A 13,541-nucleotide genomic window follows, 5' to 3' on the forward strand; every position below is an offset into this window, starting at 1 on the left:
TCTCCACAGTGTCTCCACAGTGTCTCTAGTGTCTCCACAGTGTCTCCACAGTGTCTCCACAGTGTCTCTACAGTGTCTCCACAGTGTCTCCACAGTGTCTCTAGTGTCTCAACAGTGTCTCCACAGTGTCTCCACAGTGTCTCCACAGTGTCTCTACAGTGTCTCCACAGTGTCTCTAGTGTCTCCACAGTGTCTCCACAGTGTCTCCACAGTGTCTCCAGTGTCTCCACAGTGTCTCTACAGTGTCTCAACAGTGTCTCCACAGTGTCTCTACAGTGTCTCCACAGTGTCTCTAGTGTCTCCACAGTGTCTCCAGTGTCTCCACAGTGTCTCTACAGTGTCTCCACAGTGTCTCCACAGTGTCTCCACAGTGTCTCCAGTGTCTCCACAGTGTCTCTACAGTGTCTCCACAGTGTCTCTAGTGTCTCAACAGTGTCTCTACAGTGTCTCCACAGTGTCTCCACAGTGTCTCTACAGTGTCTCTACAGTGTCTCCACAGTGTCTCTAGTGTCTCCACAGTGTCTCAACAGTGTCTCCACAGTGTCTCTAGTGTCTCCACAGTGTCTCCACAGTGTCTCTAGTGTCTCCACAGTGTCTCAACAGTGTCTCCACAGTGTCTCTAGTGTCTCCACAGTGTCTCAACAGTGTCTCTAGTGTCTCCACAGTGTCTCAACAGTGTCTCCACAGTGTCTCTAGTGTCTCCACAGTGTCTCAACAGTGTCTCCACAGTGTCTCTAGTGTCTCCACAGTGTCTCCACAGTGTCTCTAGTGTCTCCACAGTGTCTCAACAGTGTCTCTAGTGTCTCCACAGTGTCTCAACAGTGTCTCCACAGTGTCTCTAGTGTCTCCACAGTGTCTCAACAGTGTCTCCACAGTGTCTCCACAGTGTCTCTAGTGTCTCCACAGTGTCTCCACAGTGTCTCTAGTGTCTCCACAGTGTCTCTAGTGTCTCCACAGTGTCTCAACAGTGTCTCCACAGTGTCTCTAGTGTCTCCACAGTGTCTCAACAGTGTCTCCACAGTGTCTCCACAGTGTCTCTAGTGTCTCCACAGTGTCTCTACAGTGTCTCCACAGTGTCTCCACAGTGTCTCCACAGTGTCTCTAGTGTCTCCACAGTGTCTCAACAGTGTCTCCACAGTGTCTCTACAGTGTCTCCACAGTGTCTCTACAGTGTCTCTACAGTGTCTCCACAGTGTCTCTAGTGTCTCTACAGTGTCTCCACAGTGTCTCTACAGTGTCTCCACAGTGTCTCCACAGTGTCTCAACAGTGTCTCCACAGTGTCTCTAGTGTCTCTACAGTGTCTCCACAGTGTCTCTAGTGTCTCCACAGTGTCTCTACAGTGTCTCCACAGTGTCTCTAGTGTCTCCACAGTGTCTCAACAGTGTCTCTACAGTGTCTCCACAGTGTCTCCAGTGTCTCCACAGTGTCTCTACAGTGTCTCAACAGTGTCTCCAGTGTCTCCACAGTGTCTCCACAGTGTCTCTAGTGTCTCCACAGTGTCTCCACAGTGTCTCAACAGTGTCTCCACAGTGTCTCCACAGTGTCTCTAGTGTCTCAACAGTGTCTCCACAGTGTCTCCACAGTGTCTCCACAGTGTCTCTACAGTGTCTCCACAGTGTCTCCAGTGTCTCCACAGTGTCTCTACAGTGTCTCAACAGTGTCTCCACAGTGTCTCCAGTGTCTCCACAGTGTCTCTACAGTGTCTCAACAGTGTCTCCACAGTGTCTCCACAGTGTCTCTACAGTGTCTCCACAGTGTCTCTAGTGTCTCAACAGTGTCTCTACAGTGTCTCCACAGTGTCTCTACAGTGTCTCTACAGTGTCTCCACAGTGTCTCTAGTGTCTCCACAGTGTCTCCACAGTGTCTCCACAGTCTCTAGTGTCTCTACAGTGTCTCCACAGTGTCTCTACAGTGTCTCCACAGTGTCTCTAGTGTCTCCACAGTGTCTCCACAGTGTCTCTACAGTGTCTCCACAGTGTCTCTAGTGTCTCCACAGTGTCTCCACAGTGTCTCTAGTGTCTCTACAGTGTCTCCACAGTGTCTCCACAGTGTCTCTAGTGTCTCCACAGTGTCTCCACAGTGTCTCTACAGTGTCTCTAGTGTCTCCACAGTGTCTCCACAGTGTCTCCACAGTGTCTCTACAGTGTCTCTACAGTGTCTCAACAGTGTCTCCACAGTGTCTCTAGTGTCTCAACAGTGTCTCTACAGTGTCTCCACAGTGTCTCCAGTGTCTCCACAGTGTCTCCACAGTGTCTCTAGTGTCTCAACAGTGTCTCCAGTGTCTCTACAGTGTCTCCACAGTGTCTCTAGTGTCTCCACAGTGTCTCTACAGTGTCTCCACAGTGTCTCAACAGTGTCTCCACAGTGTCTCTAGTGTCTCCACAGTGTCTCTACAGTGTCTCCAGTGTCTCTACAGTGTCTCCACAGTGTCTCTAGTGTCTCCACAGTGTCTCCACAGTGTCTCCACAGTGTCTCTACAGTGTCTCCACAGTGTCTCCAGTGTCTCTACAGTGTCTCCACAGTGTCTCTACAGTGTCTCCACAGTGTCTCCAGTGTCTCCACAGTGTCTCAACAGTGTCTCCACAGTGTCTCCACAGTGTCTCCACAGTGTCTCTAGTGTCTCTACAGTGTCTCCACAGTGTCTCCACAGTGTCTCTACAGTGTCTCCACAGTGTCTCCAGTGTCTCTACAGTGTCTCCACAGTGTCTCTACAGTGTCTCTACAGTGTCTCCACAGTGTCTCTAGTGTCTCTACAGTGTCTCTACAGTGTCTCCACAGTGTCTCTACAGTGTCTCCACAGTGTCTCTAGTGTCTCTACAGTGTCTCCACAGTGTCTCCAGTGTCTCTACAGTGTCTCCACAGTGTCTCTAGTGTCTCTACAGTGTCTCCACAGTGTCTCTACAGTGTCTCCACAGTGTCTCCAGTGTCTCCACAGTGTCTCTACAGTGTCTCAACAGTGTCTCCACAGTGTCTCCAGTGTCTCCACAGTGTCTCTACAGTGTCTCAACAGTGTCTCCACAGTGTCTCCACAGTGTCTCTACAGTGTCTCCACAGTGTCTCTAGTGTCTCAACAGTGTCTCTACAGTGTCTCCACAGTGTCTCTACAGTGTCTCCACAGTGTCTCCACAGTGTCTCTACAGTGTCTCTAGTGTCTCCACAGTGTCTCCACAGTGTCTCTACAGTGTCTCTACAGTGTCTCAACAGTGTCTCCACAGTGTCTCTAGTGTCTCAACAGTGTCTCTACAGTGTCTCCACAGTGTCTCCAGTGTCTCCACAGTGTCTCCACAGTGTCTCTAGTGTCTCAACAGTGTCTCCAGTGTCTCTACAGTGTCTCCACAGTGTCTCTAGTGTCTCCACAGTGTCTCTACAGTGTCTCCACAGTGTCTCTACAGTGTCTCCAGTGTCTCTACAGTGTCTCCACAGTGTCTCTAGTGTCTCTACAGTGTCTCCACAGTGTCTCTACAGTGTCTCCACAGTGTCTCCAGTGTCTCTACAGTGTCTCTACAGTGTCTCCACAGTGTCTCTAGTGTCTCCACAGTGTCTCTACAGTGTCTCCACAGTGTCTCCAGTGTCTCCACAGTGTCTCAACAGTGTCTCTACAGTGTCTCCACAGTGTCTCTAGTGTCTCCACAGTGTCTCTAGTGTCTCTACAGTGTCTCCACAGTGTCTCTAGTGTCTCTACAGTGTCTCCACAGTGTCTCAACAGTGTCTCCACAGTGTCTCCACAGTGTCTCTAGTGTCTCTACAGTGTCTCCACAGTGTCTCTAGTGTCTCTACAGTGTCTCCACAGTGTCTCTACAGTGTCTCCACAGTGTCTCCACAGTGTCTCTAGTGTCTCCACAGTGTCTCTACAGTGTCTCTAGTGTCTCTACAGTGTCTCCACAGTGTCTCTAGTGTCTCCACAGTGTCTCTACAGTGTCTCTAGTGTCTCTACAGTGTCTCCACAGTGTCTCTAGTGTCTCTACAGTGTCTCCACAGTGTCTCTACAGTGTCTCTACAGTGTCTCCACAGTGTCTCTAGTGTCTCTACAGTGTCTCCACAGTGTCTCTACAGTGTCTCCACAGTGTCTCCACAGTGTCTCTAGTGTCTCCACAGTGTCTCTACAGTGTCTCTAGTGTCTCTACAGTGTCTCCACAGTGTCTCTAGTGTCTCCACAGTGTCTCTACAGTGTCTCTAGTGTCTCTACAGTGTCTCCACAGTGTCTCTACAGTGTCTCCAGTGTCTCAACAGTGTCTCCACAGTGTCTCTAGTGTCTCCACAGTGTCTGTCTCAGTCTGGACGCACAGTCGAGCACAGAGAAAGAGACGCGGTTATGAGTTGTGCCGGTTTAGGAAACATGGTTTGAGGGCAAGTGTTTAAGGGCCCAGCAACACATTTTGGCCCCGGGCGTTCATGAGGTTAATGCGGCCATGTCTGTATGATAGACAGCTCCGTACTGAAACACAAACTGCGCAGTGAGATGAAGAACGGTTCCACTTTTCAAGCCTCTATTTTTCTTATTCGTCGAGCAAATGAAAGGCATAAAAAGAAAGATTTCCCGTTGCCATGCCATTAAAAGAAGTCGATTTGCACCAGAAACAACTGTTGGAGGAGCGGACAGGAAGCAGGAAAGACGTTTGGCTGCTTTATTTGCTGTTTTTTCATCAAGGGCGGGCTCTCAACCAATCATGCGACGCCTTTATTCGCACAAGAGCGCTTTGTGTCCAATCACGAACCTCCTCATTGCGACGTGCCCCAGCGCTCGGTCACATCCGGTCGTATATATGATGCCACGAGTTAGCGGCGAATTTGGAGAGTGTCCATTTTGAGCAGCAAGTCGGCGTCTCTGGTATTTCCCTGAAAGTAAGCGTGTTTTCTTGGTTTTATTTGCACAGAGAAAACTGGTGAACGTGTTCAGCGCAGTTCAGCGGCTGGTTTGACGGCGGCGCTTCCCGCGGGCCTGGTTCCATCTGTGCGGCGTCCTCTTGTTAGCAGCTAGCTAGCTAGCTGTCCGTTAGCCGCGGTGGTGCTAATGAGGTTTAACGCGGTTATTACATTGGACGAAAAGCCCGTCCGCCGACTGCAGTAGAAACAGACACTTGTGCTTTTTAAGCAGCGGTTGAGACTTTCCCTCACGACGTTTAGCGTGATTTTTAATGGTAGTGGTTGTTTTTCTCAGGACCCGCCACCTAGCTGGTAGCCGGGCCTCCTCTTGCTCCCGAGCGGCAACGGAACGGAGCGAAGCGCGGTCCGCTCAAACCTGCAGACGGAGACACGCAGGGTTCCTGCTGCGCTTAGTGAACATCCAGTGTTTACTTTTCAGCACCTCTGTCTCCCTCAAGCCTTGCTTTAAGCTAGCTGTACGGTTACAAACATATGGAGGATATTTTAAACAATTAGCTAACGTAACGCAAATAACAGAGAGGTGGTCAGTTAGCTGTCGATTAGCCTCCTAATCTGTAGCTTTTTATAATCTTTATAAACTGACTGTTGTGACTTTAAATGGATAAATAATCGTAAATCCTCGTTTAATTAGTACCATTTTATTTTCTTGTATGCATTTACTACAACCTGTGCGAAGTTCTAGAGCGGAATCTTTTGGTCAATTAAAGTTTGGACCAGAAGAAAAATAATCAGCTGTTTTTGATTATTGATTAATCACTTCGATCATTTTTCAAGTACGATTAGTCAAATATTTGTTGATTTCAACCTTCTGGAAAGAGGAATTGCGCCTTCACTTTTCCTGTCGTTGTAAACAAACTGGTCTTTTGGGCGAACAAAATAATAAACCGGTAGTCATGAGTTTTTAGCTTGTTTTTTTTTTTCTCTGTCCATGGTTAGAAAACTTGTCAGTTTAACAATTAACAGAAGAGCATAATCTCAAGGTCCCCAACAAGGTAAAAAAATGTAATGAAAAATGATGTGGCTATATCCTAAAATAAAGTGGATTGGTACTTAAACTGGATTGTTTTCCCACAAGGCAATTGGACACTAAATCTAATCTTTCTTTACCGTTCATGTTGTTGGTACTTGGTATATTTGAGGATCTGACACTTCAACTGTTTGCTGTTGCAGCAGCTACAAACCCTTCATTCAAATAATACTACCGTAATAATACCTTCATTCAAATAAAGGATTACTCAGATCCTCTTGTCCTGTTGTAGTCTCTTGAAGAGCCCACCATCACAATGTCAGACTCTGAGAATCTGCTGATGGAGACATCGGAGCAGAATGGAAACGAGGGCGAAGAGGACCAGAACGGAGCTGAGCAGGAGTTGATCTGTGAAGAAGACAGCCAGGACAATGGCACAGATGGAGGCAAGATTGATGCCAGCAAAGGAGAGGAGGATGCTGGGTGAGTGTTTTCCATCTCCCTTTTTGTATACAGTAAAATTATGTCATGAAACTTAAAATGCAGGTTCACTTGTGACCAACTGAAAACTGAGCTGGGACCTTGTTTCAGGATAAAAAGAAAGCATAAGTAAAACTAGTCAGTCTGTCCAGTTGATCTTGGTTCATGACCCCCAAGAGACGGTTGTGCATGAAGTTCCCAAGCAACTTGTAGCAAGAATGTTGATGCTTGTGTGCAGAGGAGAGAAGTTTACAAAATAAAGCTGTGTATTCTGTATTAGATAAGGCTACCTGTGGAAAAACAGGTATACAAGAGTAAGAAATAAACAGCACAGTGTCTGTCTGTTTGCAGTAAAATGTTCGTGGGTGGCCTCAGCTGGGACACAAGTAAAAAGGACCTGAAGGATTACTTCAGTAAGTTTGGCGAGGTGTCGGACTGCACCATCAAGATGGACTCCAACACTGGCCGGTCCCGGGGCTTCGGCTTCGTCCTCTTCAAAGACTCTGCCAGCGTGGACAAGGTGAGTCACCTCTGATCACCTGACAGATGTTTCTCGTGTGATTAGGGTAATACTCACAGCACGTTGCTGCCTGGTTATACGTGTAACATGATTAACACCTGGATCTTTGTTACAGTCATTTGATTTATTTTGGTGATTGGATTCTTGTCGGTCACCAGAAAGGTCATGGTGTGAACTCGGTGCAGAGGGTTGTTGGTGCACACAGACAGCAGGAGAAAATGCAGATGGGTCTGATTAACACGTTGAGACTCCAGTTATGAGCATGCACTTCTTAAATGGTAACAGAAAGCAGCCTGTGCTGATGTTACTTGAAATAAAAGCTCTGAGCTGTTGTCTCACTAGATGTTTCTTTGTTCTTCCTCCATTAGTTTCATGTCTGTGTAGTAGTGCTTCATGTTAATAATAACAAACGACTGGATGCGTTTTCAGGTGCTGGAGCAGAAGGAACACAGACTGGATGGACGTCAGATCGACCCCAAGAGGGCAATGGCCATGAAGAAGGAGCCCGTCAAGAAGATCTTTGTGGGAGGTTTGAACCCCGAGGCGACTGAGGACACCATCAGGGAATATTTTGGGGCCTTCGGAGAGGTTAGGTCACAAAAAAACACACAGTGGACCTACAGAGAGAACACAGTAGCCCAGGCTTCAGTGTTTAACAGATGGCTTGATGGACGGCATCTGTCATTTTTACAGAATTAAGGCACAGTCTAATTGAACTGGAGATAATCTGGGGGCCACTGATGCGCTCCCCTTATACACACACACACTTTCAGCGCAGCCCTTGAACCAGGCACAGGGGCCTTTCCTAATGAAGCTACTGGCTAATAAACAGTCGCTGATTGAAACAAAGTTGCAGGTTCACCTGAGGACAGGCTTCCTTTGGGAAGAACCCATGTCATTAGAACATTTACCAGAATTTAGTTTGACCTAAATGTGGAATGTGTGACTACAGAAAACTTCAGGCGTCAGTCAGACTGGTTTTAGTTACCAGTAGAAAACATCTGAGTCAAAATGCACAAACAAGTTTTTTTCTTTTAACCATCATTTTAACAAGGTTCCTCCACCCTCCATCCTCCTGTTCCAGATCGAAACCATTGAGCTTCCCATGGACCCCAAATCAAAGAAAAGGAGGGGGTTTATCTTCATCACATACAAAGACGAAGCAAGTGTCAAGAAGTGTCTGGAGAAGAAATACCACAACGTCGAGGGTGGCAGGGTATGTACACACAGTGTTACCTCAGCAGCTCTTGATCATTCATATTTCCACTGTGCAGCTGGAAGGCGGCTGGTTCTGAGCTGTAGCCTTGCTCTCTTAGTCTTTTGTAAGAGCCATTTGTGATCTTGACCACCTACAATTTTGAAATCCCTCCTGCTGCATTAAGGATTTTGGTGTGTTTTCCACGTCTGCGTGGCAATAACATTTGGATTCAAAGTGTGTGTTTGCATCTCCTCAGTGTGAGCTGAAGATCGCCCAGCCCAAGGAGGTGTACCAGCAACAGCAGTATGGACAAGGACGTGGTGGGGGTTATGGAGGCCGGGGGGGCAGAGGCCGTGGAGGTGAGGATGAGTCTGCACCTTGTCTCCTGAATTCATTTGCTTTTTAAGAGCTAATTAAACATGAGTGGGCCCCAAAGTGGGTCATCAAAATCTTTAGCTGGCATGAAATGAAGAATGGTGAAAGTTAAAGTAAAAAAAACTAACAGTGGAGGCAGTTTTATCACCTGTTGACACCTTGATTTTTAAAGTAAAAATTTTGGCCATCAGCTCAAAGCAGCAGGTTCGTCTTGCTCTGTGCACCAAGAATGTAATGCCGTCTAACAAGCCCTTTCACTGACAGTGTGTCTGATCCAGAAAGTCTCACAGTCCTTTAGTAACTGTTAGACCTGGACACCAAACTAAATGAATACACCTGTTTTCAGGCTGAAACTAAAACCTTTATCCACTTTGTGTCTCAGGTCAGAGCCAGGGCTGGAACCAGGGCTACGGAAACTACTGGAACCAGGGATATGGTAACCAAGGCTATGGCTACAGTGGATACAGTGGCTATGGCAACTATGACTACTCTTCTGGTTACTATGGATATGGGCCTGGATACGACTACAGTAAGCACACAGACGAACCGTATATCTCTCTCTCACTCACACACACACACACACACACACACACACACACACACACACACACACACACACACACACACACACACACACACACACACACACACACACACGGGCAGGCTGATTGCACAATGTTTGTTTTGGGTTTTTTGTAATCCAGTAAAGTTTCTTCAGCTAATTGAGAAATAAGTCACATCTGGCCAAGTCTGTTTTAATAAGGTGAACACTGGTGCAAATATAAAGTATTGTTTATCTTAGCATAAATGTCAGTCCCCACATTTCCTCCTCACTCACTGCTGCGTGTAAACACATGGGATTGTAACCAACCTAAGGCTTGGCTTCAGCCGTCTGCTCCCAGACTGAGAGTGGGACGTCGTTTACAGGGATAGGTTGACATTCGTGTCCCCATTTGCATCTCTGGATGTGAAAATTGAAACAAATCTGCGTCTAACCCGTCTGTCCTCCCTCTGCTCCACAGACCAGGGCAGCGCCAGCTACGGGAAAACCCCAAGACGAGGGGCACACCAGACAGGCTACAAGCCATACTGATGATCACATGGTATTTCAAGGTATGCCAGGGCTACAGCTACCTACCTTTTACATATGGTCATGGTGCCCATAAGTATAGACACTGAAATCCCATCTGCATGAAGTCATAGTTCAGCTTAGGCCTGACGGAGCTGGTGAAGTCCGTCCCGTCCCACAAACGCTGTTGACGGCCGTTCATGTTGGAAAGCTGTGAGGTTTAAAAACTTTGTAGGAGATGAGTTGCCGTTTTATTTCGTTCTTTCAAACCAACACTTATTTTGGCTTCTCTGTATTACTCTGCTGTAGTCAGTTTTGCATTGACAGTCTGTGTTCATCTTTGTTTTTCTGCACGTCTTCCTGTCCAATCAGCAGCAGGTTTCTTGTATTGTTTTGCTGTAGGTCAAACCTTGGCCCTCACCTGTTCTGTATTGTAATAAACACCATGTTTTGAAAAGATTTGATGTACTTTCTAAATTCTATTGTAATGTTTGGGTATTTTTAAGCCTTTATTAAAGACGAGATGCAACAGAGGTCCTCAGCTGGTCTTGAATCATGGATGTTGTGGTTTATGGTTGGTATCTTAGCCCCTAAGCAACTGGGACTTAACACCTTACTGAAGTAGTCCTCAGATGGAACGTACATCTCACACAATCATTTAAAATCCACCCGTAAAGATCCTGGTTTTGAGCTAAGCATCAAGGACAAACATGAAAAAACTGAACCTCAGACTTCATTCATGTTTTTGTGCAACATTGAGTTGTGTGTTAGATGTGTGTGTAGACAATGTGACTGAGTGTTGTGTGTTATTCCTCAGGGCTCCAGTGATCCAGTGAGACCGGCTGCTGAGCGGAAACACTGGGCCTAACTCGACCTCTTTTATGACAGAAGACCATTTGTACAGAAAACATCTGAAATGTAACTTTTCCATGTTTTTTTTTTTTTTCTTAATCTTATCATTTTTAGGTTTTACTTTTCCCTTTTTGTTTTTTTGTTTGTTTTTTTTTGTTTTGTTTTTTCTCCCTTCCACATTTCCATCAATGGAAGTGTAATTTTTACTGTACTTTTTGGTACCTGTTTTGATTCTAATGTATTGTAAGGGTTGTATTTTACATGTTTGCTGGCTTTACAGGTTGAAAAATCTTGGCGCTGTAAAGGAGCTTTTTGACAAATAAAAACAGTTTTCAGTAAAAAAAAAAAAAATTTTTCTGATGCTTCCAGGTTTTGGGGTGGAAGGATAAAAAAAAATGTTGAGTAGGTTTAGAGTTAAAATTAAGTTTCAAACATCAAAGTCAATATTGATTTCTCTCTTTTGTAGCATCACAATCTAATCTGTAATAATGAAGGATAAGTTTAATAACTTAAAGGAAATTTTTTTTGAAGTATTCCCTCTGATGACACATTTGATATTAATTTTTTTAACCCCCTTTTTTTTTTTTTACATGGGGGTTGGTGTACCAAGAGTGAATTTTACCTCAAGTTTTAATTCCTAAAAATTGAAACGGCTTCCTGCGAGCCTTTGTCTTCAGGACTCTGAATTTACCAGGGAAGTAACATTTGAAAATATGCAGATCTCTGGGATGTAATAGGAAAAAATGACTGAACCACATGCAACTGTGGACCTATTGTTATATCAAAACGCCCTTTAAACAAGTTTCTATTCTGGTTTAGTTTCTTTGTAAAGAGTCTTTGGTTTTAGAAATTAAATGTCTGCTTAATTTTTCTGGACCGGCTTCAAACCTGTGGAGTCGCCTCAGTTAGTGTCTCTGGCAATTTATTAGTAATAAACATTCTGTTTGTAATGGTTTGTGTATTTCTAATGCTTAATGTTATTGCTAATGGTCCTAAAGAGGAAATGCGGAGCTGTTTTCCCCTCAAGACTTCAGCACACAAAGTGACTCATGTTCACACACATGTTGGGGGAGAGGGTATGAGGATCAGTGTTGACATTTGTTAACTTATGTGCAGAGTGGATCATAACTTTGAACCCATTCATCTGCTGTAGAAATTGTAGATGGAAAAATAGGCTCTAGCTCATGTGGATCATCATCATATCCGCTGCAGATTCATGGGAACCAGCCACTGGTTTCACGGATCTGGATCAAAGTGTAGGAAGGGCGTGCATGTGTTGGGGAGACATGGAGGGTCAGGCCCTCAGAATGAACGGAACCGACCAGAACAACGGCTTTTATACTTACATCAGTTCACCGGGAGACGTGTACCGTGTTGGATCGTTAATGCACCGTGAAATAATGTCTCAATAAACAAACATATTGCACAATAACAGGCAGGAGCCATGATGCGCTGAGGGCCGTCAACAAGAGCCGTAATCATGTTGACGATAACAGAGAAAAGAGAAGTGGGATGATAAAACAGTTTCCGTAGTGTAGTGGTTATCACGTTCGCCTCACACGCGAAAGGTCCCCGGTTCGAAACCGGGCGGAAACAGCTTTTTCTCCTCTGTTGAAAAACTGGTCCCATCACGTGTTTTCAGGTAAAAGAACCGCGGGGCTCCTGCGGGGCTCCTGCGGGGCCGCTGCGTTAAATGTATAAATATTGTTTCCGCCCGGTTTCGAACCGGGGACCTTTCGCGTGTGAGGCGAACGTGATAACCACTACACTACGGAAACTCTGAGACGTGGTGACGTGTTCGTGATGACGTGTTCAGTGGCACAGACCGGCTCTCTGGTTGGTTGTTTTAATCCGCCATCGTTAACCAATCAGCGCCTCAGTGTCGCCGCCGCGGGCCCGTCATCAGTTGCTGCATTAACCCAAATTAAAATGTAAAAAACAATTGCCAGTCTCTTCGTATTTTGTGTTACGCTCTAACATTATAAATTAAACTGTTCCTGAGTTGTAAAAACGAGCTGGACATTTCATTAGAAGTCGGACATGAGAAACGCTGTGAGCGACATTTCGAGCGCAGCGCAGGACAAGCGCTCCACCGTCACCTGCAGGGAGATCCAGACCGCCGTGCGCCCGCTGCGGCCCGGGGGGCTGGCCAAGCACGCCGTGTCCGAGGGCACCAAGGCCGTCACCAAGTACACCAGCTCCAAGTGAACTCCCGCTGACCGCCGCCGACACGAAGGCCCTTTTCAGGGCCACACACCCGCTCTGAGCTGGGTCCTCAGGCACTGACCCGCAGACTGACCGGGCCTGTGCCCAGCGAGGGTCACAGGCTCAATAAACACCTGACTGAGCGCAGCCAGGTGTGTGTTAGCCTCTGTGCTACAACACCCTGCTGTTGTTTGGTAGCCCCCCCAACCCCCCCAACCCCCCGATAATAAACCGCGGCGCACAAAGTGTCCCGCTCCTCATTCCCGCTCAGAGCCGGACCCGCCGGCTACCTACAGCTACGAAGAGCGGACTACAGCCGGGTCCTGATGACTACAACTCCTCTACACACAAACACAACAACTCCTCTTTACACAAACAACCTGAGACAACAACTCCTCTACACACAAACACAACAACTCCTCTACACAAACACAACAACTCCTCTACACAAACACAACAACTCCTCTACACACAAACACAACCTGAGACAACAACTCCTCTACACACAAACACAACCTGAGACAACAACTCCTCTACACAAACACAACAACTCCTCTTTACACAAACACAACAACTCCTCTACACAAACACAACAACTCCTCTACACAAACACAACAACTCCTCTACACAAACACAACAACTCCTCTACACACAAACACAACCTGAGACAACAACTCCTCTACACAAACACAACAACTCCTCTTTACACAAACAACCTGAGACAACAACTCCTCTTTACACAAACACAACAACTCCTCTACACAAACACAACTTGAGACAACAACTCCTCTACACACAAACACAACCTGAGACAACAACTCCTCTACACACAAACACAACAACTCCTCTACACACAAACACAACAACTCCTCTACACACAAACACAACCTGAGACAACAACTCCTCTACACAAACACAACCTGAGACAACAACTCCTCTTTACACAAACACAACAACTCCTCTACACAAACACAACTTGAGACAACAACT

The 13,541-nt window shown here is 46.3% G+C and overlaps 1 protein-coding gene and 2 non-coding genes across 3 annotated transcripts; 2 read left to right on the forward strand and 1 right to left on the reverse strand.

The window, feature by feature from the left end:
- The first annotated feature begins 4,707 nt into the window (after positions 1–4,707).
- On the forward strand, positions 4,708–11,222 carry LOC139637528 (heterogeneous nuclear ribonucleoprotein A/B-like). Its single transcript, XM_071506307.1, has 9 exons — positions 4,708–4,843; positions 6,145–6,335; positions 6,684–6,852; positions 7,282–7,440; positions 7,937–8,068; positions 8,307–8,409; positions 8,808–8,954; positions 9,448–9,538; positions 10,312–11,222. Exons 2-8 carry the CDS (start codon positions 6,169–6,171, stop codon positions 9,516–9,518), a joined length of 948 nt encoding a protein of 315 aa, XP_071362408.1. The 5' UTR covers positions 4,708–4,843; positions 6,145–6,168; the 3' UTR covers positions 9,519–9,538; positions 10,312–11,222.
- Positions 11,223–11,869: 647 nt separating this feature from the next.
- On the forward strand, positions 11,870–11,942 carry trnav-cac (transfer RNA valine (anticodon CAC)). The gene has a single exon. It is a non-coding gene; the product is annotated as a tRNA-Val (tRNA).
- A 109-nt stretch (positions 11,943–12,051) lies between these two features.
- trnav-cac (transfer RNA valine (anticodon CAC)) lies at positions 12,052–12,124 on the reverse strand. The gene has a single exon. It is a non-coding gene; the product is annotated as a tRNA-Val (tRNA).
- Positions 12,125–13,541: the final 1,417 nt, after the last annotated feature.

The sequence above is a fragment of the Trachinotus anak genome, unplaced genomic scaffold (genome assembly GCF_046630095.1).
Source record: "Trachinotus anak isolate AG129_WGS33_773 ecotype Australia unplaced genomic scaffold, CSIRO_AGI_Tana_v1 ptg000020l, whole genome shotgun sequence".
In the NCBI taxonomy this organism is placed as follows: Eukaryota; Metazoa; Chordata; class Actinopteri; order Carangiformes; family Carangidae; genus Trachinotus; species Trachinotus anak.

Coding starts and splice junctions, on each gene's coding strand:
- LOC139637528 (XM_071506307.1), top strand. CDS start 6,169: ATGTCAGACTCTGAGAATCTGCTGATGGAGACATCGGAGCAGAATGGA. Junction 6,853..7,281: donor ACTCTGCCAGCGTGGACAAG/GTGAGTCACCTC, acceptor ATGCGTTTTCAG/GTGCTGGAGCAGAAGGAACA. Junction 8,069..8,306: donor ACAACGTCGAGGGTGGCAGG/GTATGTACACAC, acceptor GCATCTCCTCAG/TGTGAGCTGAAGATCGCCCA.